The sequence below is a fragment of the Podarcis erhardii genome (assembly GCF_964252035.2).
Source record: "Podarcis erhardii genome assembly, chromosome: 1".
Lineage (NCBI taxonomy): Eukaryota > Metazoa > Chordata > Lepidosauria > Squamata > Lacertidae > Podarcis > Podarcis erhardii.
In genome coordinates, this window is record NC_138497.1 from 14540336 (window position 1) to 14567645 (window position 27310).

At 44.5% G+C, this 27310-nt stretch overlaps 1 protein-coding gene across 1 annotated transcript in view; it reads right to left on the reverse strand.

The window, feature by feature from the left end:
• TDRD9 (tudor domain containing 9) overlaps nucleotides 1-27310 on the reverse strand; it is an 86976-nt gene that overhangs the window by 34953 nt on the left and 24713 nt on the right. The window contains exons 3-11 of the mRNA XM_081877093.1: nucleotides 27098-27198; nucleotides 24410-24631; nucleotides 23796-23918; nucleotides 22331-22411; nucleotides 19509-19676; nucleotides 11674-11777; nucleotides 4304-4374; nucleotides 3117-3171; nucleotides 231-315 (exon numbers count right to left, since the gene is read on the reverse strand). Coding sequence (XP_081733219.1) covers nucleotides 231-315; nucleotides 3117-3171; nucleotides 4304-4374; nucleotides 11674-11777; nucleotides 19509-19676; nucleotides 22331-22411; nucleotides 23796-23918; nucleotides 24410-24631; nucleotides 27098-27198 — 1010 coding nt within the window. The remainder of the gene's footprint in view (nucleotides 1-230; nucleotides 316-3116; nucleotides 3172-4303; nucleotides 4375-11673; nucleotides 11778-19508; nucleotides 19677-22330; nucleotides 22412-23795; nucleotides 23919-24409; nucleotides 24632-27097; nucleotides 27199-27310) is intronic.

Sequence of the window (27310 nt, forward strand, 5' to 3'; positions counted from 1 at the left end):
GTTCAGGTAGGCATCTATGGGAATAGATAATGTTTCAGGTATCCTAACCCCACGCTATTTAGATGAGAAGACTATATGGGTTGCATGTGGATGGTCTGCAATAGCTACTTTAATTTTTTTTAAAAAAAAACTGGGCATCTTAGCATGTTTGTAAATAAGCCTTGAGATGCATATAAAAAGAGATTTATGAGTTAACAAATACTACTGAAGCCAGTGTTCAAAAATCTCACCTTTCGGTAACCAGGAACTGGAGCCAAGAACACATTATTCTGTTCTTCTAAGGTGACGCTGGAATGCAGCGGATATACTTGCAACCTAAGGAAACACAGGTGAGAAACTTGCAGCTCTTCCAAACCACCTGCTTATTGAGCATTCATCTCTATATATTTTCACAAAGTTTGCCGGCAGGTAATCGGATGCCCGCTGTTTACCGAGCTATCGCTGTGATTTGTTTGCACTGGTATTATACCACCTCAAGAACCATTATCCCAGTGCACTTTGCTGCCACCTGCCTTAGTGCAGGAAGTCCTGCGGGGCGGAGATAAGTTTGTTGCACAAGAACACCAACCCCACTTTAACTGTGCAAGCTAAATTTGACCACGTACAACTGAAACCCACTGACAAAATAGTGACATTCTGGAAGTGGCCCCAGTAGCAACAGAAGGGCACAACCAGACACTGGCACTGCTGGTCCCATGGTATGGAAACTTCCAGCAGAGATTTGGCAGGCATCCTTGCTTCTGACTTCCAGGTATCTCTCAAAGACTTTTTATTCTCACATAAGGGCCCAAGCAGTTGTTTAAAATTTTCTTAAGTTGGTTTTAATGATTGCTCTGTGTTGCTTTTGCAGTTTTTTATGTTGCTACATATCACCCTGATGTTTTTCAAGAGGGCAGTAAATAAAACTGGATCTTGTGCAGGGGTTATTTTTTTTGGGGGGGGGGTAGCGTGTAAAGCCGAAATCGCATATAGTCAGTCCCCTGGAACCAACCCTGCACAAGCAATCTTACATTCCAGAGCCCGTGCAAGATCTCATGGGGCCGTCTGAGATCTCACAAAGGCCTCCAGAGCCATGCAAGACCTCTCCAGAATTTACAAGGTCTCTGCCTTGCTTAATGGGCTCTCGGAAACCCTCACACAGGCTCTGGAGGCCATTGCAAGATCTCAAATGGCCACACAAGGTAAGGCAGGTGGAGAGTAGGTGCGAAAAGAGCTTTTAAGCTCGCTGCCTTCTTCTTGTTGTTGTTGTTGTTGTTGTTTAGTCATTTCGTCATGTCCGACTCTTTGTGACCCCATGTACCAGAGCACGCCAGGCACTTCTGTCTTCCACTGCCTCCCACAGTTTGGTCAGGGAGCAGTCTGCAGGAGGTAGCGATGAGTGATTTCTGTTCAATTTGCTTTGCGCTTCGCATTTCTTTTTAGAGTGAATGTGGACTTTCAGAAGCACACAGTGTCTCCCATGGAGAAGTTCAGTAGTCCTTTGGAAAAACTGCAGACCATCAGCAGCCTTGATTTATCTATCAATGTCACAGAGGTACAAATGTCATAAAACTATACTGCAGCAGTTAGTGCACATTCAGAGTCTGTTGTTGTTCAGTCGTTTACTCGTGTCTGACTCTTCGTGACCCCATGGACCAGAGCACACCAGGCACTCCTGTCTTCCACTGCCTCCCACAGTTTAGTCAAACTCATGCTGGTAGCTTCGAGAACACTGTCCAACCATCTCATCCTCTGTCGTCCCCTTCTCCTTGTGCCCTCCATCTTTCCCAACATCAGGGTCTTTTCCAGGGAGTCTTCTCTTCGCAAGAGGTAGCCAAAGTATTGGATCTGTCCTTCCAGTGAGCGCTCAGGGCTGATTTCCTTAAGAATGGATATGTTTGATCTTCTTGCAATCCATGGGACTCTCAAGAGTCTCCTCCAGCACCATAATTCAAAAGCATCAATTCTTCGGTGATCAGCCTTCTTGATGGTCCAGCTCTCACTTCCATACATCACTACTGGGAAAACCATAGCTTTGACTATACGGACCTTTGTTGGCAAGGTGATGTCTCTACTTTTTAAGATGCTGTCTAGGTTTGTAATTGCTTTTCTCCCAAGAAGCAGGCGTCTTTTAATTTCGTGGCTGCTGTCACCATCTGCAGTGATCATGGAGCCCAAGAAAGTAAAATCTCTCACTGCCTCCATTTCTTCCCCTTCTATTTGCCAGGAGGTGATGGGACCAGTGGCCATGAGCTTCGTTTTTTTGATGTTGAGCTTCAGACCATATTTTGCGCTCTCCTCTTTCACCCTCATTAAAAGGTTCTTTAATTCCTCCTCACTTTCTGCCATCAAGGTTGTGTCATCTGCATATCTGCCTTACATGCATTTACCGTATTTTTTGCTCTATAAGACTCACTTTTTCCCTCCTAAAAAGTAAGGGGAAATGTGTGTGCGTCTTATGGAGTGAATGCAGGCTGCGCAGCAATCCCGGAAGCCAGAACAGCAAGAGGGATTGCTGCTTTCGCTGCGCAGCGATCCCTCTTGTTGTTCTGGCTTCTGAGATTCAGATTTTTTTTTCCTGTTTCTCTCCTCCAAAAACTAGGTGCATCTTATGGTCTGGTGCGTCTTACAGAGCGAAAAATACAGTAATTTGTATGCTATCGGCCGGCCACCAAGCACATAAAGCTGCGTTCACACAAGGGGCCCGCAGTTATAATAGAGAACATGTAGAGTAATAGTTTCTCTTTCACCCTTCTGCTGCCCCAAACAGGATCTCTCAAGCTTTCTGTGCTATTACACCAAACTCTTATCTTCATCAAATGTGGCTGTGCAAATACCATGCACTTAAACCACATCCACCCACCCCTATGGAATTGGGAACTGATGTTTGTTAGCGGTGCTGGGAATTATATTTCTGTGAGGGGTAAACTAGAGTTTCAAGCACTCCTTGGAGGAGTCACATGCTTTAAATAGGTGTTAAATGTAGGGAGTGCATGTGGCCTTAGTTTAATTTTGTCCTATCCATGTAGCTTACTGCAGCTAAAAGCAAATATATTGGGGGACGGGGAGAGTGAATGACCTTATTTGACAGGACTAGCACCACAGCGCCTCTCACCATAAACAGATTTAAGACTCACCTCTTGTGAGCCATGATCGTGAGAAGCTCATGCATGCGATTTATTTCTGCCAAACCTGGAGGGCGAAAAATAACCGATAAATAGTGTGCTGCATGTTTACTTGGAGCTAAAGAAGTACAAAATCATTTATAGTCATCTGGAAGATTGTTTATTCAACTGCAAGCGGCTTTCACCCCGAACAAACGTCTCCTATCTGGTTTGCGTTCACACTTTTTGATTCTCCAGCCAAGTGCTCAGATTGTGGCTTACATTCGCATTTCACACCCCTGCTATCGCGCTGTGTCCGTTGCATTCCCTGTGACCTTCACCTAAGTTGTTAACATTTACTGCCCAGGATGTTCCAGACTCGGCTGAGAGGCTGAGTGTTGGTTGCCGTATCTTGGGAGGGTGTGTTCGGTTTCTAGAGCCTCAAATTAAGCAGGAAGGTGGTCTCAGTTGATCAGGTAATGGCTGAAAGCTAGTATTTGCACCAGGCCTGCACCAATTCACAGGCTTCATACTCCTGGCCAATGGCAAAGGCCAACCTTGATGAAGCTGTTCCGTTTTGTTCCCGGTGAGGGAGCCAAAGAATGAGAGCACATAATCCATTTTAGCTCATCTGGCTAGGCCCCTGTTTGAAACCGGGAGTTCAAAGGGAGAGCCTATACATAGGAGTGCCCAGATAAGGTCCCAAGTTTAATAATCCCCGGCATCTCCAGTTTAAATCTAAAAGAGTGGGGGGAGATCAGGTAGCAGGAAATTTGAAATATAGTGGTACCTCAGGTTAAGTACTTAATTTGTTCCGGAGGTCTGTTCTTAACCTGAAACTGTTCTTAACCTGAAGCGCCACTTTAGCTAATGGGGCCTCCTGCTGCTGCCATGCCGCCAGAGCTCGATTTCTGTTTTTATCCTGAAGCAAAGTTCTTAACCTGAAGCACTATTTCTGGGTTAGTGGAGTCTGTAACCTGAAGCGTATGTAACCTGAAGCATATGTAACCTGAGGTACCACTGTACCTCTGCCCAAGTCCTTGGAAAACCACTGCCAGGCAACTGGGCCATAAAGAACAAATAGTCTGGCCATGTGTAAGGTTATCTGCCTAACTCTACACAAAGAAACCGCAGCCCAAATGACAAAGAGTTGGTGACATTTCCTCATATGTTAACAAACAGTTTCTCCTCCATCCCAAAAAAGTAAAAAGAAACCTCACCAGGTAAAAATGCCAGCACACTGCCACGCTCAGTCATGAAGTCCAAACACTGGATTTCTGCATGCGGGTTTCTGGTTTTAGGGAAAGAGACAGTATGCATTAGTTTCACGTTAAAAGCAACAATGATCTACTTTTCCAAAAGAAAGGCCTAAGGAACAGATTCGCTCACAATGCCAACGAGGGAAGCTTCCCTTTGTGTTTAATGTTATTCGGCTAATTGAACAGATGTGTTTACAAAGTGTTACCTGGAGCTACAATTTCTGCAAAATACATGCATGAAGAAGCTAAAAGCAAGAAGCCTACAATAGCCTCAACAGAAAGAGAAGCGTTCTTATTCCCTATTATATTTCAAAAACTTGTTGTGTAACAAGCTTTTACAAGCTCTCTATCACAGCAGCTCACACTGGAATGCATCTCCCAGAGATGGCAATGTAACAAATAGAATAGTTTTGATGTTTTGGAGCAATTCTAGCAGCTGAAAAACAAAGGCATATGCTTTTGAACTGTGTATGTTTTATTCACAGTAGGAATCTGAGTGGCCTTCCCCATTTTCTAGCCAACCACCTCAGCCAGCATGGCCCAGGGTCAGGGATGATGGGTGTTGTAGAACAATATTTCAAGGACACCAGATTAGGGAAATGGGTGCCCTGCAAAGTGGTACAGACTTTAATGTTACCTATCAGCTAACCATTGTGGCAGAAGCTCATTTTGTTGCTGCCATCCCCAGCACTCTCAAAATCTGAAATGTGACGGGCAGCAGATCTAGGGGTTCTGAGGCAGATTCCCCCCCCCAATCACTTGCCACCTGGCCCCCTTTAACAATAATTTTAGGTAACTTTTAACAGAACTCAAAACGGCACCCCACAAAAACTATGAAGCTAAATACATCTGACAAAAGTCACCCCCGCTTCCCCAATTATGAGCTTTTCTGATCAATCGGGGGGAGGGGGGCACACACACTGCAAGCCTCTTTATAAGGGAATACAAAAGAAGTCAGTTTTGCAAATCTCTTCCGCTTCATAGGAATAATTAGACCTCGATATGAAATGCTGCAGAAGAGAAGAGTCTGGATTTGATATCCCGCTTTACCACTACCCTAAGGAGTCTCAGAGCAACTAACATTCTCCTTTCCCTTCCTCCCCCACAACAAACACTCTGTGAGGTGAGTGGGGCTGAGAGACTTCAAAGAAGCATGACTAGCCCAAGGTCACCCAGCAGCTGCTTGTGGAGGAGCAGGGAAGCGAACCCAGTTCATCAGATTACAGAACTACTGCTCTTAACCACTACACCACACTGGTGTAGTGTAGTGCAACATATTACATAAGCACCTGATAGTGGGGGTCTCGCAATGCTGGAACATGCTTTTTACCTTGTTAAGTATCTCCTTTTAGAAGAAAAATACTAAGGGAGGGATGGAAGTAAGTCTAGGATAATAACGACTTCTTTTTTAAAATGAATATTTATTCGTGTACCATTCTTCAGTTCCCAAAGAGCTTCCAGGAAAGCGAACAATGAAAGCCAGTTATTTAAAACAGTCTTCTCCCAACCTTGATCCCTGCAGATGTTCCAGGACTCCAACTTCCATCAGCCCCAGCCCACATGACCAATGCTCAGGGATGATGGGAGTTGGAGTCCGATAACACCTGGAGGGCCCTAAACTATGGCTGAGGCTGAGGCAAGTCAGTTTCTAACGATCTGGTTTCATTTTCCCCAGTCAAGGGCCATGTTCTGGGAACGAATGTAGGGTCCCCTCCAGACATCCTTTTCATGGCACCCCCATGACAATTTGAGCTCATGATCCTATTTTCAGTACTGTTTTGGGCAAACGCATGACATTCGTTTACAATCAAGTGCGTGACTGCATATCCAATAGCTCCTATCGGAGCTTCCGTACGACCAAGCTGTAATGGCTCTCCTCCTCTTCGTATCTTCGGAATCCATCAACCTCTGCTCCGACGGTGATTAATGACCTAAGCCTCTAATGAGACTTCAGGCACGCTCCCATTACGCAGAGTACCCAGACAACAGCAGAAGAGCCAGAAATATGTGCTACATTGCTACGTTTATGTCTAACTACGCAGGACAGAAAAGAATATGCATCTGCTCTCTGTGAGAGACAGAACAACAGGAACAAAGAAACAGGAAACCAATAATATCAACATCCGTCTCCTGTGAGACTTCCAACAGTCTGGAATGTCAACAGAGTCTTGTGACTCCAAAAACTGCACAGTGGCATAACAGAAATCTAACAGCTCCCTGCAACTTTTTATATACCACAAATGTTCTGCTTTACCCCCCGCCCCACACACATACTTTTATTGTGCTATATTGCATTGTTGCTGTCTGGAGAGGCACCCTGATTTACAGTGGTACCTCGGGTTACATATGCTTCAGGTTACAGACTCCATTAACCCAGAAATAGTACCTCAGGTTAAGAACTTTGCTTCAGGATGAGAACAGAAATTGCGCAGCGGCGGCACAGTGGCAGCAGGAGCCCCCATTACCCAAAGTGGTGCTTCAGGTTAAGAACAGTTTCAGGTTAAGAACAGACCTCTGGAACGAATATTGTACTTAACCCGAGGTACCACTGTATTTGCTTTCTTCATAAAATTATTGCAACAGCACTGAGGAAGCACTGCAAAACGACTAATCAGGTGGGTTTTCAAAAGGGCAGGGCTCCCAGCACTTTGCAGAGGATTTGGAGACATACAGAAATCAGTTTGCACCTTGGCTTCGCCATTGCTCCCGCACCAACAAGCGCATGCAACACAGAATGCACCAAATATTCCTTCGTGGGGGTGGGGAAGACTAGTAAAGGTAGGCAAAAAGAGTTACAGCATTCCATTCCAATCATCAGATGACTTCAGTCCCCTCAGCTTTCTTCATCTGTGAGTCAACCGTCATAACTCAGGGATAGCACATCAGGGGTGCAGAACCCCAAGCCCAGGAACGTGGGCCCCAGGCCTCGCTATATGGCACTTAGGACTCTCCTCACCTCCCACCCCACATCCTCCTCACCCACACCCTTACCTTGATTGCCAGATTTAGGGTATTGCAGGTAGTTCCAAGCCAAGGGGGTGCAAAATATTAAATTAATAATAATAGTAATAATAATACCACCTATATTTATACAGGTAAAATGCGAGTAAATATATGGGTAAAGTGTACCAAAAGAAATTATTGTGGAAAGTAAGAAATTTCATTGCTCAGGGCCCCATATTACCAGTCTGCCCCTGCTTCCCTAATCCGAAAATTTGTACACATCACTTGGGAAGACAGGCAACGAATGCCAGTGTACTGGAAGAAGCAAAGATCACCAGTGTCGAAGCAATGATTCTTCAACATCAACTTCGTTGGACTGGTCATGTTGTGCAGATGCCTGATTCTCGTCTTCAAAAGCAACTACTCTATTCTGAACTTCAAAATGGAAAACATAATGCTGGTGGTCAACAAAAGAGGTTTAAAGACTGTCTCAAGGCAAGTCTAAAAAAATGTAGTGTAAACACCAACAACTGGGAAACACTGGTCTGTGAGAGTTTCAATTGGAGAACAGCCTTTACCAAAGGTGTCATGGACTTTGAAGACGCTCAAACTCAGGATGAAAGGGAGAAATGTGCTAAGAGGAAGGTATGTTTGGCAAACCTTCACCGTGATCAACTCCCACCCGGAAACCAATGTCCCCACTGTGGAAGGACATGTGGATCCAGAACTGGCCTCCACAGTCACTTACGGACCCACTGTTAAAACCGTGTTTATGGAAGACAATCTTACTCGGCTACAAGTGATCGCCAAAGAAGAAGTAGTCCTATTTCATACCCTCTGCTCAAATGTTTTGCACAAGTGGAATGTCTGTAGGCTGCCTTGATGAAGGAAACAGAGGGAGGTTATCAGTGTGTGCGGAAACTACTGTATGGAGGTGAAATCTGAATTGTTGCTCTACCCACTTTGGCCTCTGGGGTCGCCCATCATTGGCCTGAGACCTCCTAAAGGTTCCCCGTAAGGGATGTGGCCCTCTGTTTGAGAAGGGCACCCCTTCTCTGTTTCAAATGCAGAAGCTGCCAGGTCCAATTCTTAGCATCACCAGCTAGGGCCGAGAAAGAAACACACACACACCTGAAATAATGGAAGGCCAATCACAGTCAACAATACTAAGTTAGGTGGAACCACCTCCCCAACCCTGCGTAAGGCAATTTCCCATCTTCGCAGCTGCAATCTAAAATCTACTTGTTCTAGTGTAATTTTCCTTATCTTGATGAGATTATGACAGTAAAAAAAAGTATTAGGATTGAGGTTAACAGCAGCTATTTTAAAAACAGCATTTTGTTCTGATTTAAAACTAGGTCAGATATCCAATGGAGGGGGGCAGTGCAGAGAAGCCATATTTCTCCAAAAAAAAAAAAAAGAGAGAGAGAGAAAAGAAGGTCATACATTACCACGAAACAAAGCAATTATCTGTCCGTGAATGTTTTCCCCTCTGTTTATTTTCTTATTATGAAACTGCCCTCTGATAAATACAAGGCGACCCTGGAAGTCTTGCAAGAACAAGCTCTCTCCCAATTGTTAAAATTGCTCGACTGTCAAAAAAGATGATGATAGAGGACTCTGCTCTTTTATAATACCTCTTATCAACAAGACGGTACTAAAAATCTCAATAGAATGCAATTTGAAATTAGGAGCCGGCCCTATGAGGCTTTCAGGTTTTTGCAGTCACTGCATGCCAGGCTACTCAAAACGCTCCAGAGCACAGCAGATTACATTGCCTTAATCCGTTCTGCACTCTGAACTAACATGGACATTAAGTATCAAAATAAGATAAGATGAAAAGAAAGAGAGAGAGAGAGCGCTCAGGAGAAAGTGCATGGGGGGTTCCCCCATCCATATAAGAAGTTTTCGTTGCATTTTTCTCTCTCTCTGAAATGATTTAATCCATAAACTACACAAACACACACAGATACAATCTTCCCTGCAGCTATCGAACTCTTCCATTTGACACAGATGTCCTTTTAAATGCAAACAAGGCATTAAACAAAATCTGTGTAGCCCAAACACGTATTAGTCTATGCAGAATTTGCATTAGCGTACAAAAACAGGCAAGAAGAAGAAGCAAGTATAGGGACATATTTTGGAATTTGGTGCCAAATCCATGTTTACATTCCTAATCTGGATCTGGGCAGAAAAAAATCGGGGGGGGGGGGAGAGATAGAAGTGGTTGGCATATTTTATACCCACTCAACATAGGAGGGACGAAAGATACAACTGGAAAACGGCACCAAGAAAACAAAGAACAGACATGCCCTTGATAGGCTTGAAAGTACTGCCAAGTCCAAACATTCATAGGCTGTGCTACTGATGATGCCTGTTATGTACTGAGTTGAATAGGATCCAAAATGCAGCAGTCTGATTGGTCCTAGAACAATAGGATTCAGAATGCAGCAGTCTGATTGGTCCACAGGAGCCACCCAATCCATCTCCAGGTGGAAGTGAATCCGCAACCTGATTAGCCTACAGGAGAATTCTGGAATTAGCCAATCACGTGGGGCCCATTGTGTAAATAATGTATATAAAGCAGACATTCTGGGGGAACTTGCATTCCTCCTCACCACTATGAGCTGAATAAAGAGCATGAAATCCACTCTTGACTCTGAGTATATTTCAATGCCCATCCCAGTTCATGTATGGATGGAGGCACGACTTCTGGTCTGATTGCCATTGCATTTGGCTGCTTTCCCATGGCACCGGACTCCAGTCGTGCAATTTATCAGGGGTAATATGGGGGTAATTGTCCCCAATGCAAAGAACTTAGGCTGGTCAGGCACACACACAACCCAGTGCCACAGCCTGCACACACGCGCACACACACACACACACACACACCTCCATCAGCCCAGTCACAACCTGGCTACTGCCTGGGCCCAGACACGTCTACAGGAAGAGGTTAAGACAGCCTGCACCACATCACAACCTTTGCCAAGAGACAAGGGACCAAAGACCTTCTCAGAGAGGGACAGATTCTTGCAAAACACCCAAAATAACAGGGGGCAGGACACGCAGCAGGGGACTTGCAGAAAACATTGCCCCAGGGCTGTTCTGTCGGTGTAGTTTTCACTTGGTGTGTTTGAGTACGGGAATTCATTTAGGAATTCTGCACTAAAGGGGCTCGATCACAGGAAAACTCAAGAGTTTTCCTCCAGAACTGAACCACAGCTGCAGGGAATGCTGGTTTTGTTATGGGGAAGCATTCAAGTCCCCACCTTCACAATGCATTGAAGGCACCCTTTAAGGAGAAAGGGGGGCAAGCCCAGTAGAGGCTAGTCCATTAGGCTGAATGGGGCACTGCGCCCCCAACCTCAGTCTGCCCTCAGCTGGGCAACACCTGCCTGATTCTTACTCATAACAAGTCTGGGGGTGGCACTGCCTATCAGCTTCTTTCTCCTCTGCCTCAGTGTTGCCCTTGTAGAACTCACCAGGAAGGAAGATGAGGACAAAGCTGGAATTAGCTGGCTCTGTCATTGCTGAAGCCACCCAGAGTGGCTGGGACAACCCAGTCAGCTGGGCGGCATATAATAAGATCATCTGCCTGCAGACTGTCTCGTCAGAGTGGTGCATGCTCTAGTTATCTCCTGCTTGGACTACTGCAATGCGCTCTACATGGGGCTACCTTTGAAGGTGACCCGGAAACTACAACTAATCCAGAATGCGGCAGCGAGACTGGTGACGGCCGCCGAGACCACATAACACCGGTCTTGAAAGACCTACATTGGCTCCCAGTACGTTTCTGAGAACAATTCAAAGTGTTGGTGCTGACCTTTAAAGCCCTAAATGGCCTCGGCCCAATATACCTGAAGGAGCGTCTCCACCCCCATTGTTCTGCCTGGACACTGAGGTCCAGTGCCGAGGGCCTTCTGGCGGTTTCCTCATTGCGAGAAGCAAAGCTACAGGGAACCAGGAAGAGGGCCTTCTCGGTAGTGGCGCCCGCCCTGTGGAACACCCTCCCACCAGATGTCAAAGAGAACAACAACTACCAGACTTTTAGAAGACATCTGAAGGCAGCCCTGTTCAGGAAAGTTTTTAATGTGTGACATTTTAATGTATTTTTAAACTTTGTTGGAAGCCGCCCAGAGTGGCTGGGGAAACCCAGCCAGATGAGCGGGGTCAAATAATAAATTATTATTATTATTATCATCATCATCATCATCATCACCATCTCTGGCGCCACCTACTGTTGAACTCCCTGCCTTCTGCCCTACCAGATACCATCAACTGCTGACAAGCACCAATTTCCTGGTCGGAATGTTCCAAGGTCTCTTCTTTGGAGGAGCAGAGCCCACCTGTGCAACTCTGCACAGGGAGCAGGAGGAACAGAATCTCACCTGCTCTCTTTCATTTCCAACTCGTCAAACCACTGGATCAGAGAAACTGCAGCTCTGTACATCTCTTCAGATATGACCGGGTCCTCAGTAACTTGAATAGGAATCTAGAGGGTAGAGCAAAAGGGGGGGGGGTGTTACTATTACTCTTGCGATTTATAAAAAAAATGCTGGTATTAAGGAGGCGGGGTGACACCAAAGGAATTATGACACCTTCCCTGCCTGAGGGGTCTTGCAAACAATGGTAAATGGACAGGGGATGCAGAAAGGTCAGGGAAGTTAAGAGAAAACTGTATGAAAATGTTATATAGTAAAGGTAAAGGACCCCTGACAGTTAAGTCCAGTCGCAAACGACTCTGGGGTTATGGTGCTCATCTCGCTTTACTGGCCAAGGGAGCTGACATTTGTCCGCAGACAGTTTTTCCGGGTCATGCTGCCAGCATGACTAAGCCGCTTCTGGCGAAACCAGAGCAGCGCACGGAAACGCTGTTTACCTTCCCGCTGAAGCGGTACCTATTTATCTACTTGCACTGGCATGCTTTCGAACTGCTGGGTGGCAGGAGCTGGGACCGAGCAACAGGAGCTCACCCCATCGCGGGGATTCGAACCACCGACCTTCCGATCGGCAAGCCCTAGGCTCACTGGTTTAGACCACAGCGCTGTTATGATATGAGTACTACGCAGCTGCGAACAAGCAGTTCGATGTTTACATCACATGATGGGTCTAAGCGTGGGACAGGATGTTCCAAGCGATTCTCAGGGTTATGTACTCTGTGTAACATGAGACCTTCCTGTTGTTTGTGTCCAGAAAACTGACTCAGTTGCTTGGAGGATTCTGAGTGAGCAGATATGCTTTTGTACAGTGTACAGTCAGGAATAAAGTAGAGATGAAATAGACTACTTTCTGACTGTTTTCTTTCTCCTGCTGCTATGCAAGGGGGAAGGGGTTGTGCACCTTTCACGAGGGAGGTGTCACCTATCAAGATCTCCCTGGTCTGCCAGGATGCCAGCCAGGGTAGGTCACCGGCAACAGGCCCCAACAAGCCTGAGAACAGGAGCCAGCCTTTCCCAAGGGGGCCAGTTTCCAACAAGCGCCACCCACGTCCCTGAAAATGTTATATAGATGGTGTCTAACACCGAGTAAACTGTCAAAAATGTATAAATCAAGATCGAGTAAATGTTGGGAATGCAAAGAGAAAGAAGGTACTTTATCATATGTGGTGGTCTTGCAGAAAGGTTAAAGCTTACTGGGAAATGATATATAATGAATTGAAAATGATGTTTAAAATAACATTCGGGGGGAAAGGAGCAGCTTCCCTTCTGGGAATTATAAGGGTAGAACTACCTAAACAGTATAGAAATTTATTTATGTATGCGACTACAGCGGCAAGAATGTTATTGGCCCCAAAATGGAAAGTAGTAGTAGTCCCAATGAAAGAAGAGTGGATACAAAAACTCACGGACTATGCAGACAAAAACTCACGGACTATGCAGAAATGGCGAAACTTAACAGAAAAATAAGAAATCAAGACAACAAACTTTCTATAAAAGAATGGAAATGGTTTACTGAATATGCAGAAATAAATTATAAACAGATAAGGACATTGGCAGGATTATTGTAATAACCTCAAGTTTCATAAAAGTAAATATAAAAGAATCAGTTAATTCAGAATATGCAGGAAATGATAAATATAAATTTAACCGCAGAAAGAGGAAGGAAGTAGAGTTTTGAAATGTTAAAATGACTTTAAAACTACTGAAAATTACAAATGAAAAAAAAAAAGGTCAGGCATGTGTTGTGAATGGAAGGGATGAGTGAAGGAAATCAGAAGAGACGTAAGACAGAAAGCAAGGTGAGGCAGGATGGCAGCTCGGTGGTGGAGCACCTGCATTGCATGCAAAAGGTCACAGGTTCAATTCCCAGCATTCCTAGGTAGAGGGGGGCGCCCCATGTTATGAGAATCCTGGAGAGCTGCTGCCAGTCTGTGTAAGCAATGCAGAGCTAGATAGACCAAGAGGTCTGTCTACGTATAAGGCTGGTATAGTTTAACTGTCGTTGGGAATTATAATTTGGTGATGGGTAAACTGCATTGCTCAATATTCTTGGGGGAGGGGGGAATGTGCTTAAATGCATAGCGTGTACACAGCCCTGGTGGCAATTTGTTCCCCAACCAAGATACTGAAGGCAGGCAACCAACAGGTACAGAGAATATTTTATGATGAACTGAATTCCTGATACATTTCAAGCACAGCTGCTTTTCCTGTGGAAGGACTACTAGTATGATTTTATTCTCTTCCCAGTTGTGCCAAAGTTGACAGGCAGGAAGTACAAATGGGCACATTCTGCTCCGGATTGCGGAACATAAAGAAGCTGCTTCCTTCAATCTTTGGTAAGATGTAGTCTATTTATGAGAAAGGAGCTTTTAGGCGAACATGAAGAAACTTGCAATTCCCAGCCAACACAAATCTTCCATCAGTACATTTTTCAAAGCCTAATTCACAATGTTAATTAACCGAAAGTCTTCTAAAAGGAGATGCAATTCCACCTGAGTGAACAGCCTTTGTTCCCCTTGGCTAAAGAATGAATTATTTTCTAAGGTCAGAGAAACCTGGCTAATCAACATATTTAAAAATTTTGTGTAACAGAAGTAGACAGATAGTGAACCAATGCTTTTTAAAGAGTTTGCTGGTTTTTACAAGTTCCATTTATGTACAACTGTACCATGATTCCCAAACACCTTGGTACTCGTATGTTTTGGCTCCTGAATGCTGAGTGTTCTGGTTTTTGAATGTTCTTTGGAAGCCAAACGTCCAACGTGGCTTCCAACTGAGTGCAGGAAAGTCCGGCAGCCAATCAGAAGCTATGCCTTGGTTTTCAAATGGTTCCAGGAGTCGAATAGACTCCCAGAACGGATTAAGTTTGACAACCAAGATAAGGTAAAGGTAAAGGGACCCCTGATCATTAGATCCAGTTGCGGATGACTCTGGGGTTGCGGCGCTCATCTCGCTTTGTTGGCCGAGGGAGCCGGCGTACAGCTTCTGGGTCATGTGGCCAGCATGACTAAGCCGCGTCTGCTGAACCAGAGCAGCACACGGAAATGCCGTTTACCTTCCCGCCGGAGCGGTACCTATTTATCTATTTGCACTGGTGTGCTTTCAAACTGCTAGGTTAGCAGGAGTAGGGACCGAGCAACGGGAGCTCACACCGTCGCAGGGATTCAAACCGCCGACCTTCCGATCGCCAAGCCCAAGAGGCTCAGTGGTACCACTGTACTAAACTTGGCATTCCCGAGATAGAAAAGAGGTGAACAATTTTTTTGGCGCACGTAGCACACGCTATGCATGGTGTCCTACAGAGATGTGGACACAGAATTGCAGAGTTGGGAGAGACCTCCCCCAAGGGTCATCCAACCCCCTGCAATGTTGGAAACAAACAATCACAATATAAAGTGTGCTAGACTGTTAGCAAACAAACAAAAAAAATAATGTTGCCAAGAACCTGCAGTCCTCCCAATGACGTTGGACCCCAACTGCCACCAGCCCGTGAGCATGGCTAATGGTCAGGGATGATGAGAATTGAGATCCACAACATCTGGAGAGGTTCCCTGACCCTGTTGCTCAGTGACCATTAACCCAAATCCTTGTGTGAAGATGTTAGTTTCATTTGAACAGTTGCATATATTTCACCTAAGGCAGTGAGACTGGACGGTCGGGATGGGTTGGTGAACCATTTTATGAAGGCTACAGGCCGTTTCATCTTCTATCTTATTCCCTTCTTACTTGTTAGAATGTAAAAGCCATCAGTTTGAGTTTCTCTGCTTCAGTAGCTTTCAGAGCTTGAGTTTTCACCTTGCTGAAGCTTCAGCGCTTTTTTCTTTTTCTTTTTTGCTATCTCCGAAGACAAGAGCTGCCAGGGCGTTTTACCAGGCAAGTTTGCAGTTTGACAAATACAAGAGTCCACAAGTGGTACCCTGGCTGCCAGAAGTGACCCATTCAAACTGGAAGCAAATCTGATAGAGACAGCTTTACCCAACACAATGCAGGCTTCTCACGAGCCCAGCACAGAAATAAAAAATAAGAGAATTTTAAATAATTTATTTTGCCTTTAAAAACCAAAGTACTCCCAAGTTGCTCTACTCTTGAGGAAAAGCAGCTGTTGGGATCCAACAACAATTCATGCAAGGAAGCCTGTTCACCCAGGCTTTCCCCCACCAGGTTACGTTGATGCATTATAATCCGATCTACTGATTTGTGATGTGCTTTGCATTTGGTTTTACTGATGAAATTTTATTGTTGATTTTTGTGCTACTCAATACGACGACACTTTTTCTTAATGTTGACGGTATAGAACATTTTGCAAACAAGTAAATTTGGTTTTTTTTAAAGGAAGAAAATGACAAAACTCTCCTCAGATAAGAGAAATAAAACTTTTGACATGCTTTGTGATTACATAAATCTTTTCATGTTGAAAGCCCCCTTGAGCATGGTTCTAACTTCTTCTTCTTCTTCTTCTTCTTCTTTGGTGATCACTCGTAGCTGAGTACGATTGTCTTCCATAAACACGGTTTTCATAATGAGTCCGTAAGTGACTGTGAAGGCCAATTCTGGATCCACACGTCCTTCCACAGTGGGGACATTGGTTTCCAGGCAGGAGTATGGTTCTAACTATGGAAAGGTGGCATACAAATAGCAGGGCATTTCTTAAAATGGATTCTCCCCCCCTCCCCCACAGACCAGAGGCATTCCTGAGTGGGGACAGCATTCTCCTACTGGCAAAAGTAGTTGAGGGGGTTTCAAGCACCGAGATGTAGACAAACTAAAAATGGAGCCTTGTACAGAGTAACCAATGACAAGCAAGTAGGTCTGCACCCTGTAAACATAAGGAAAGGATGTGGTGCAGTATTTTCACTGAAAACAAGAATTCCAAATTTGTGCATCATTCTAACCTTACCTCTTCCGATCTACAACTCCCATAATACAGAAATGTAACAAATAATAAATAACCATGCTATTCCTCCTCATATTCATAAATTTATAGTGGCATAGCTGCCTGGGGTAGGTGGGCACGAGGTTGGGAAAGGCTGCTCTAAAAACTGGTGCTTTCTGCTCAAGCATCAGAACCTGCCTATGCACTGGAGTGTAGCACCAGGCTCCAAGCCTTTGTGTATGTTTATGAAAACACAGAAAGAAGAAGCTGTAGCCGTTCTAACCCATCTGTACCAGATTTCCACAGCAGCCAGCCAGGCTAGTAGTTGCAGCACCATGGATAGCTCCCATACCTCTGACACAGGCCAGAGGTAAAGGGAGAGACTGTGGTTCTTAAAGGGCCAACCAGCTGGTCCCTCCTTCTGTTCCCTGCATCACTGGGCAGAACAGGTAGCCGATTTGTGTGATGAGTCAGGCTCAGAGGACAAGCATCTGTGTAGGTTCCAGACCACCAGCCCTCAACTCTGTTGGTTCTCAACACATCAGCATGAGAAGCCTAATCCGATTCCCCAGTTGGAGGCTGAGTATCCTTGGACCCACCTTCTCTGACTGTGAGGCCACAACACCAGTTTCCAACTGGCATCCAACCCATTACGTAGAATTGCATCCAATGCAGCACTTACTCTCTTTCCAAAATGCTTCTCCAGAGTTTTTTTTTTAAAAAAACTTTATTTGCATTAGCCAATGGCCATAGCAACATAAAACAAGCAATATATACAATTAAAAAGACAACAATTGGTAGAAGGACAATCAAATGGTCAAGATTATTGTTCAGATAGTGGCCCTTAATCTCATTGCACCCTCGATAAACCTAGCAACCTTTGCTGTTGTCTGATCATTTTGATCTGATAAGAGAAAGAACAATGTGGCCGCAGATGGGTGGCCTGGAATGGTATAGAATCATAGAACTGTAGAGTTGGAAGGGACCCTGAGGATCATCTAGTCCAACCTCCTGCAATGCAGGAATATGCAGCTGGTCCATACAGGGATCGAACCTGCAACCTTGGCGTTATCAGCACCATGGTCTAACCAACTGAGCTATCCAGGCTCAGCTATCCAGCTATCCAGGTAAGTAGGAGTGGGGTGATGATCTCATTCCTCAGATCTTTATAAAGGGGACAGGACAGGAGAATATGAGCCACTGTTTCCAGATTGCCATCTCCACAGGGACAGAGTTGTTTCTCAGTTGGAATATTTTGGTATGTGCCCAACCCTCTGGGGCTGATTTTGAGGGTGGGCTGGAGGCCGCTAGCTCAAGTGCCCTGCATCAGCAGATCCAAAGTGTTCGATACCACCCATAGCTGTCAGCTTTTTCAAAATAAATAAAAAAAGCAAAAGCCTTCATAAAATAGCAAACAAAGCTTGGTGCCTTTTCTCCTAGGAAAACTCCAAAAGGGCTCCACCGCTATTATCAAAGCTGCTTCAGAGCTGCCCTAAAGGTACAAAACACAACCGCCTGTACCATCCTATTTGTTCCTCCCTACTAAGCAAAGAAGAAGGGCCGTAAGCCAGGAAGGGCAGAAGGGGGAGTGAGAAGAGGGGGAGGAAATACAGTAGCAATAATGGGAGGATTAAAGCTGTACAATCTTTTCAGAAGGTTGGGGTAGAGGAGCCAGGATCCTAAAGCAGCCCCTTTCCCATACACATGAAGGTGTCGGGCTTGAAATCAAATGGCTAGGAAACCTAATTGACAGAAGCAGTAACACATCTGACAGATCCAATCCTGGAAGTTTTTAAAAAGCAGATTTTCCAATTGCACAAATTCTCTGTCAGACTTTAAAAAAGGGGGGGGGGTGGAGATAGTCAGTGTATAGTCTACTATACACTGACTATCTGCCTTAAATCAGCAACTAACAGGTGCAAAACCAGGATAACTTTATGAAGAAGGTGACAAAGTGTTACCTGCTGAAAGGTAAATGTGAAGAAGAGGTTCCAGCCAAAGAAAAAATGTTGTTGTTTTTAAATACGGTTTGGGCTGTTTCTTTTAAATATGGAAAACTGTATGTTCTACCCTTATATAATTTTTGTGCCTGCTACCCCTGACATTGCTTGTCATTTAAGTGATTGATAAACATGTAACACCTAATTGTGCCTAATCCCTCACAGGTTTTTTTTTCCAAATTGCGCATTATCAGCTTCCCAGTTGCAAATCCCCGCCCCCCCCCCCCCGCAAAAAACTACACACATTTTGTGTCCAACCACACACTAAAGAAACCTTGATCTGACCTGATAGGGAGAGACTTTCTAGTCAACTTTCCTGACTCTCTTACTTGCCACGCATCACCAGGAATCTTTCACAAACATCCAGAAAGATTATATAAGCCTCCCTCCCTGTTCTGTCCATGGGTGTTGCCAACACACTGCTGTCAAATACATGAATGCTGACGGGACATTGTTATAACAGGACAGATACTCTTTGTTCTGTGTATCGGGACTTCGATGACTGCAGGAGTCTATGAGTTTGCCTTTGATTGGCACTCTTGCTTATTAAAAGATACGCCTGCCTGGAGTGTACAGCCAATTAATTTTCTTCTCTCCCACAGGCCCCTTCCCCTCTCCACTGAATTAAGTCTGAAACCATTAAATCAATGCTTCGGCGGGATTCACTCATTAGATCACATTACACTGACAATGCAGAATCTGAAACCTGGTTTAAAAGGAAGATGTTATGTTAGGGTGGGAGGGGGAGAATCTCTACTTTAAACCTCTTCCTTTCTTACCTCCTGAAGCTACTATGCATATGCCAGAAAAAGGAGAGGGGGAATTTCTTGGGGTTTTAAGCCCATCTCCTTACCCTTAATACCCCCAAAGTTATTCTAGACAGAGAGACCAAAGCCAGTTGTTTTCCATACCCTGATATGACTGAGAATAGGCCTCAGGTCGTCGAGGTAATACTCTTCAATAGCGTGAGGCTTGCCTTCTACTTCAAACACATATGCCGGATACAGCCTGTTGCGGACTGGGATAGCAAAATAGTCGGCAAACTCTTGGCAGTTGATTGTCGCAGACATCAGAATTACCTGTGGAAAGGGGGGAGTATGAAAATGAGCTTCAGAAGCTTCACAGCTTGAATTCCTACTGTGTACTGAATTTTTTTGGGTGGTGGTATTGTTACTATGTTATGTATTTTTATGTTTTTATTTTGTAAACTGCCATGTGTTCCTCAGATAAAGGGTGCTATGGAATTTAATAAATAATAATAATAAATAATAATAAAAAGCTGTTTGCATTTTGAAGAGATGTAGGTATAGTTTCAGACACTGACTACATCTTGTCCATACAAGAAAAAAGCACAACGTGTTTACTCAATGTGCACAATAGGAAGATTAAAAACCCTTGGGGCATAATATAGCTGCAAAACACGTGTCTCTCGTTAATAGATACGAAGTGTCACAAAATCTGAGTCGGAGGGGGGGCTGCTTCCAAATGTCATTCTGCTAGTGTCATGAGATCCCCTCTGTGTAAATGTCATTTCTAGGGTTCGTCATCAGCACGATCAGGCCTCAAAACGTAAGAGCAGCCCTGCCAGTGGCCTCTCTAGTCCAGCATCCTGGTTCCCAGAGGCATCTGGTTTGCCAGTGGGAGAACCACCCAAGTAGGACTGCTCAATTGCAATTCCCAGCAATTAGTATTTAGAGGCTTACTGCCAGTTAAGAAGGAGGTTTCTGCATGTGCTGTAGAAAGAAGGGAGGGGCAGATGGGGCTCGTCAACCTGGGAAGGTAGCCCATCTAAGAGAAGGAAAACTCTGGTCCTAAACCTCCACTGCCTTGTGGCAGGTATATCTTCAGGAGAAGGAAAGGTTAAGGAGTAAACCCTACACAAATCCAGAGTGGAGTCCCTAAGGCGGTTGGATGGTGCCTTGTATGCCTCCTTCTGGCAACTCCTGCAGCCAAGCTGGTGCCAAATGTCTTGCCCTGATTTCCTTTGGACCACATCAATGATAATAATAATAATAATAATAATAATAATAATAATAATAATAATAGGCAGCTTACTACATAAATAATAATAATAATGATGGGCGGCTTACAACATAAATAAAAACACAACAAAGCATCAAACATTAAAAAACAAAATATCCTATACGAGCAACAAACCAACCAACCAATCAATAGAAACAAATAACAATAATAAACAATTTGCTGTTATACCCAAATTAAAATAACCGCCAATCACAACTAAACATTTAACCAACATCGACCCAACAAAAAAACAAATCAGAAGAACAAAAATTAGAACTGTTTAAAACATTTTAGCCAGTTGCCCCAACCCAAGAGTGCATGCCTGAGAAAGTAATGTGGGGAATTTCTAAATCTGAATAATGAAGGACCTGACTTCCAGCTTTGATGAGGTTGTGTCCTGATGGCACATGTTTTGGCGATCCTCCGATACATACTTCCCCCACTATAATATGCGCCTCCAATGTTATTTCCTTATTCTTTGTAAACGTTGCAAGTAGCAACAGAACATATCAATGCTGGTTAATGCAAACATGATCCTGTACTGCAGCAGAGTGGGCAGAAGGGGGTTGGAACGAGGCTGAGAGGGGGCTTGTCGTCTGGGCAGCCCAGGACCTCCATATACACTGCCCAGGTTTGAACCCTGGAGAGGTCACGCCGGTGCTGCTAACACAGCAGTTTGACCACCTTCAGAGGCTCAATCCATTGTCTCTTGAGACAGACAGATGCGATCAACAACCTCAACCGTTTCCAACAGTGGAGGTAGGATATAGCCTTATCCTCCTATAGCTGCCTTCGTTGTGCCTCTGTCTACTACAACAGCCTCTCCCAACCTCTGAATGCTTTGCACTGCAACTCCTATCAGCCCCAGCCAACACAGCTGTTGTATTTGTAGTCCAAAACTTCCAGAGGTCCCCCAATCAGGGAAAGGCTGCATCAGCTACCCATCACTGTTGGATGCCTGAAACAGCCGTGGAAGCCTGCTAAACTTCTCAGAAGAGATGGCATGCTTTTCAATAGTTATTTACGCAGCACATCAATGCTTTCCACCACTTTGCGGCCTTTTCATCCAACAGCGAAACTGTTGGGATCAGGTTTCATTATCGCTATTCTATGAACAGAGGGTTGAGCCGGAAAAGATCGCAAATGCACAAGGAGTACTCTGAAGTCTGTAGATGCTCCCAGAGGAAATTATTCCAGGGGAAACAGAATGCCCAACCATGATGCACTCCAGCTGAAAACTCGCCAGCCCCGACGTGCAGGGATCGCTCCGGGGCATTCCCAGCTGCGTTTCCTGGCTTTGAATGGGCTGGGTTCAGCTGTGATGCCCTTTTCAGCTGGAGAACGAGTGATAGCTGGCAGCAGATGGCATTGGTGAAAGGAACAACAAGGGAACCTGGAAGGCGCAGGACTGGGCGGTGGGGGTGGAAAGAGAACGTGTGCAAGTGGCAGGGTGGGCCTTAATTGACTTTCAAAAGCAACCAGATATCTCAGGATAGAGCTGTTTGTGACGCAATCAAGATGTCCTTTGTCCCTGTATGCTGATGTCTAAGTCCTACTCTGTCACTACTTTGAGAGCCTGGTAGGCTGTTACACGACACCCCTAACACCAAAAAGCCAGCATCACAGTATTAGGAGATTATTTCCATGCCACAGAATTATGATAAGCTGATCTTGCCTTTTCAGAATGCATTAACTTGTAGTTTAAATTTACCTTCACAAATCGCGAATTGGTGCGCAACAGTTTACGGACCACCAGCAGTAAGAAATCCATCTCTTCAGTACGCTCGTGCACCTGAAGGGGGTCACAGCGATGAGAGGGCTTAACACGAGTGAAGTGAACTTTAGAGCTGCACTGAGCTCAGAGATCAGCATTCTCCCTAGCTAATTCTCCCCACCACGGCCTAGGACCCTCGTACCTATGGGACCGCCTCTCCTGGTATGCCCCACGGAGAGCCTCAAGGTTCATAAATAGCAACACCCTAGTGGAAGTTAGATTAGCTTCAACCAGAGCCAGGGCCTTTTCAACTCTGGCTCCGGCCTGGTGGAGCGCTCTGTCTCATGAGACCAGGGCCCTGCAGGATCTGATTTCTTTCCGCAGGGCCTGTAAGACAGAGTTGTTCGCCTGGCCTTTGGCTTGGAGCCAATTTGATTCCCTCCCCCTCTTTCTTTTTTCTTTTTCCTTTCTCCTCCTGTGATGAGGCTGCATTTTAATATTTTAATGTTTCAAGATTTTAATGTTGTATTTTAATCTTGTTTTTAAGTTGTATTCATTCAACTTGTTTTTATTATTGCTTGTTAGCCGCCCTGAGCCCGGCCTTGGCAGGGGAGGGCGGGGTGCAAATAAAAATTATTATTATTATTAGTTGTCAGGAGATCAGAAGGGTAACCCTGGCATGCACATTTCTCTTCCTCTCTCACCCCATCTTTCCTGGTTGCAGCTAAAAAGGTGCAGAGTTATCATTTGACCATGAACCGGTTCAAAGTACGAAAGGAAAATAAAACAGGCTAAAGGCAAAAAATGCAGCAGCCAGATTACTGGTTGGGATGTGATTTAGGACCCACCTCACTCCTAAAGAAACTGCATTGGCTGCCATTTCATTTCCCAGCCCAATTCAAGGTGCTCACATTAGTGTTTAAAACCCTAAACAACTTAGGCCTGAAATCCTGACCCTACAGACCCTCCCAGGTGTTAAGAATAGCAGTGTGGCCCTATTGGTACCGTTCCACCACACTCGGAAGTTGAGAGTGGTGGCAGCAGCAGCCCAGGAAAGCGCAATCTCTGCAGCAGCTCCCAAGTTGTAAAATTCCCTCTACACAGGGGTGAGCCTTGCTTCTTTGCTATACAGCTTTCAGTGCTGAAGAAGTACCTTTTTACCCAGGCCATTGGGTGTTCTCAGGGACCACCCTATTTATGTCGTTGTAGTATGTTTTACTCGTAATAAATTTGATGACAATGATCTGCATTTCCAATGGGGAGTGCACTCCAAAGATATGGTGCCACCACAGAGAAGGCCCTGGCCCCTGATACACCAACCTGGCAGCTCTCAATGATGAACGCACATATTACAGGCATCCAAGCGCTATTCTCATGCAGAAGGTGTGAGGTTAAGAGCCCAATGGAAACATTTCCTACAATAAGCAGCCCTGGTGCAATCTTTTATCTTCCTTCAACTTACTTCATCTATGAAGACGTGGGTGAACTCTGAAAGGCTTTTGGACCCCACTATTTTCTGAAGGAGAACTCCCGTCGTCATATAAATCAGCCTCGTGTCCTTGGATGCAACTTTTTCTAAACCAACCTAAAAACCATTGAAAAATATAAACACCACACATTTTGCTTCAAACACGTATCATGAAAACATTTGTGGCAGTCAACGAATTTTGGTTGAAATGGTTCCCACGCACAGGAAGGGCTGGTATGAAAGGCGCTCTATAATGCACCCTTGTTTGTCCCAAGTGTCACCTGAGCATAATGAAAAAGAAGCTGTTCTGGAACAGAAATGTCCTCAGAAGAACAAGCAACAAGGTATTAAATTTCTGCAAACACCTAAAATTGGTGGTCATTCATTAGAGAAACTTGAGCCACAGACCTGCAGCAGGACGGCAAATGCCTTTTCTGCACAGGAGACTGGGATTCGACTAAACCTCTATTTCAGCGCACAACAAAGGCCGTCTAAGAATCAGATGATTTGGCCCCTCCAATTCCAAGAGGGAAGAAAGTGAAAAGAGAGATTCAGGTGGGTTCTTTACACAACACGCGCTTTAACGTTGGGTGAACACGCCACTGTACCTGGTAGCCCACAAGTTCCCCCAGGGGCCACGCCCGCTGCTTACTAATCCACCTCGCAATACTGCTGGCACCAATTTTCCTAGGCTGAGTCACTACGATGTTGCAGTAGGTGGAGCGCTGCACACAGTGGTCCAAAACAAACTGTGGAAGCTGAGTGCTTTTGCCGCTACCGGTAGATCCACGCACGATTAGCACAGAGTTGCTTTCTATCAAGGAGATCATCTATTAAAAAAAAACAGAAACAGAACCGTAACTTAAGACACGTCTGCAGGATGACAGGCCACAATCTTTAACAGCCTTCTCTGGATTTTGATCACCTTCTCAGTTCTTTCACACTAAAAAAAGAGAAAAAGATCCACATTTGTTCTTTCTGTTGCCCGCTGATGGATTTAGAGGGTTGGTCAAGAGAAGCTTCCCCTCCAGGTGAAAATGATGGAATATGTGGAGCTGGCTGTCCTTACTGGAAGAATCCGCGACCAAAAAGAAGAGGATTACCAAAAAGAGTGGAAGAAATTTAAGGACTATTTGAATAAATACTGCGATATTAAAATTTAGAAATTACTTGAAAGTACCAGAATAGGCCTAGGATTAAATTAAATTAAATAAATAAATAAGATTTAGAACCTAAAGGAAAGTTAAGAAATTTTATTTTAATTGGAATACTGTGTTTTTAAAAAATGATACCAGAAAACTGCTACATTTTAATTACAAGGAAATTCAGATGGGAGGGCTCAGAGGAAGCCCAAAATATGTTTATGAGGTTAGAAGTTTAAATAATTAATTCATTTGTGTTGTTTATGTGTTTAGGTTGTTTAGGTATTTAGGTACCTTGTTTTTATTTTATTTTTTGTTTATATTTGTGATCTTGTCTTTTTTCTTTTGTTTTTTTCTGTTTTTCTTTTGTTGTGATATGTGTTATATCTGTAAGAAACTTAATAAAAATATTTTTTTTTTTAAAAAAAAGAGAAGCTTCTCTCTCCCACTTGTGAACGTTATCCTCAACACAAAGTGCTTCTCCTCTCCTTTAAGGCAGGGGTGGGGAACCTATGGTCCTCCAAATGTGGCTGGATTCCAGCTCCCATCACAATGGCTTCTGGCCAGAGAGGGCAGAAACTGCAGTCCAGCAAACACTGAGGCCAGCAAACCATCCGTTCTCCACTGCTGCTTCAAATCCTATGCATGGCCTTGCCTTACTCTTTCAGTCCGTGTTCCCTTGCACATGACCTTCCATGGCAGGGGGTTGGACCAGTGTTAGAAACTCAGCTATATAAGCTAGACGCCAAATGGCTCCTTAAACCAGGGTTACAGTCACCAGAACTGAACGTCCAGCTGCCATTTTGCGGTCAGACAGCTCAAAAGTTGTATTTTTCCCCCGAGGCATTTTTGTTGGGGATTGTAGGGAAAGACCTGCCAAAAAAGTTGAAAAACATCTTCACGTATGCGACAACGGTTGCGAGAGTTCTGGTAGCACAAGGATGGAAGACTGAAGAAACCCCAACTAAAGAATCATGGCAAGAAAAATTGATGGACTATGCAGAACTGGCAAAACTGACATATAAGCTACGGGACAAGGATAACTGTGACTTTAAGGATGAATGGGAACCCTTTACAAAGTATCTGAAGACGCAACAAAGCGAACTGGACTCCTTGGCAGGTTTTGAATAAACATTCACAAACTTTTTATTGATAATAATCAGTTAAATAGTTTGAGGATCTGTACAACTTTGTAACATGCAGAAAACAGCATTCTTAGAAAAACCAAAGACTGGAACTGAGGGAAGTTGGGGGGTGGGGTGGGGTGGTTTTGTGTGGGAGGGGGGAGGGAGGAAAAATGGGAGGGGGGAAACAAGGATGATATGTTTTTGGATAATATGTCTTGTTATAATTTTGAATTAAATTTTTTTAAAAAAAAAGTTGTATTTTTCCATTCCAGTTTTTGGTTCCTGAAATTGATTCCGATTGTGCAGATGAAATATCAGGGGTGGAATTCTACAGGATGTGGTGTTGTGTGTGTGAAAACAGGTGAGATCAAAGGATCCATCCTGGCACGCAGGCATCTTCACTTGGTCACAAGTGGCTGAATTCCGCCTGGCAAATTTCGAAAGCTGAGTTTGGACTACATGACCCTCCACACTTCCAACTCTACTGTAGGGTTCTGCGATTCAATCCCAGCATCTTCAGTTGCCATAACTTCTTCCCTGACACTGTCCAAAATGAAAATAAAGCTCTGGGGACACTGCCACCCCACGTTCTTGCTGAGTATTACCAAAGCACAGATGACGACAGTGAGATCCTCTTTACCCAAGAAAGGATGCAGCCGGCACACTAAGATTTAATGGATGAAAAGGACTTGATGCAATGGTAGAAACTATCTGATGATCCAAAGTAAGGGGGGGTTAATAGTGCTCAAGTTGTGAACCCGTTCCTTAAGTGGCATTGTGATGCTCATTCAGAATAGGCCAAAAAAACAGCTCCTTGGTCCATTAATCTAGTCCACATGCATCAACAGAGAAGCTTGAGACAGATATACATGGGAGGAAGCTATTGATGAATTACAAATATCAAAGGCAAGAAAACCCTTTCCAATACCTGTTTTAGCACAAGTGAAAACCAAGCAGACAGTAGCTTGGGGGTGGGAGAAAGAAAACACAGCGTAACTTTATAAAGCCAAGATGCAGCATCATTTACCTCTTCTCTGTATCTTGATACAGGCAGATCAGGATATTTGTAATTGCTGACTTGCATGCAAGTTGCAGGACTGGATTCACGCTGGGGTGGTTGGAGTGGAGCTAGAGACACAGTCAAAAAGGTTCAGAAAACACATGTCAAGTCAAATGCGAATTTGTCAGTTTCTCATTTTTTCCAACCTTAAATTCAGTTCTCCACATCAGTTTGGAATAA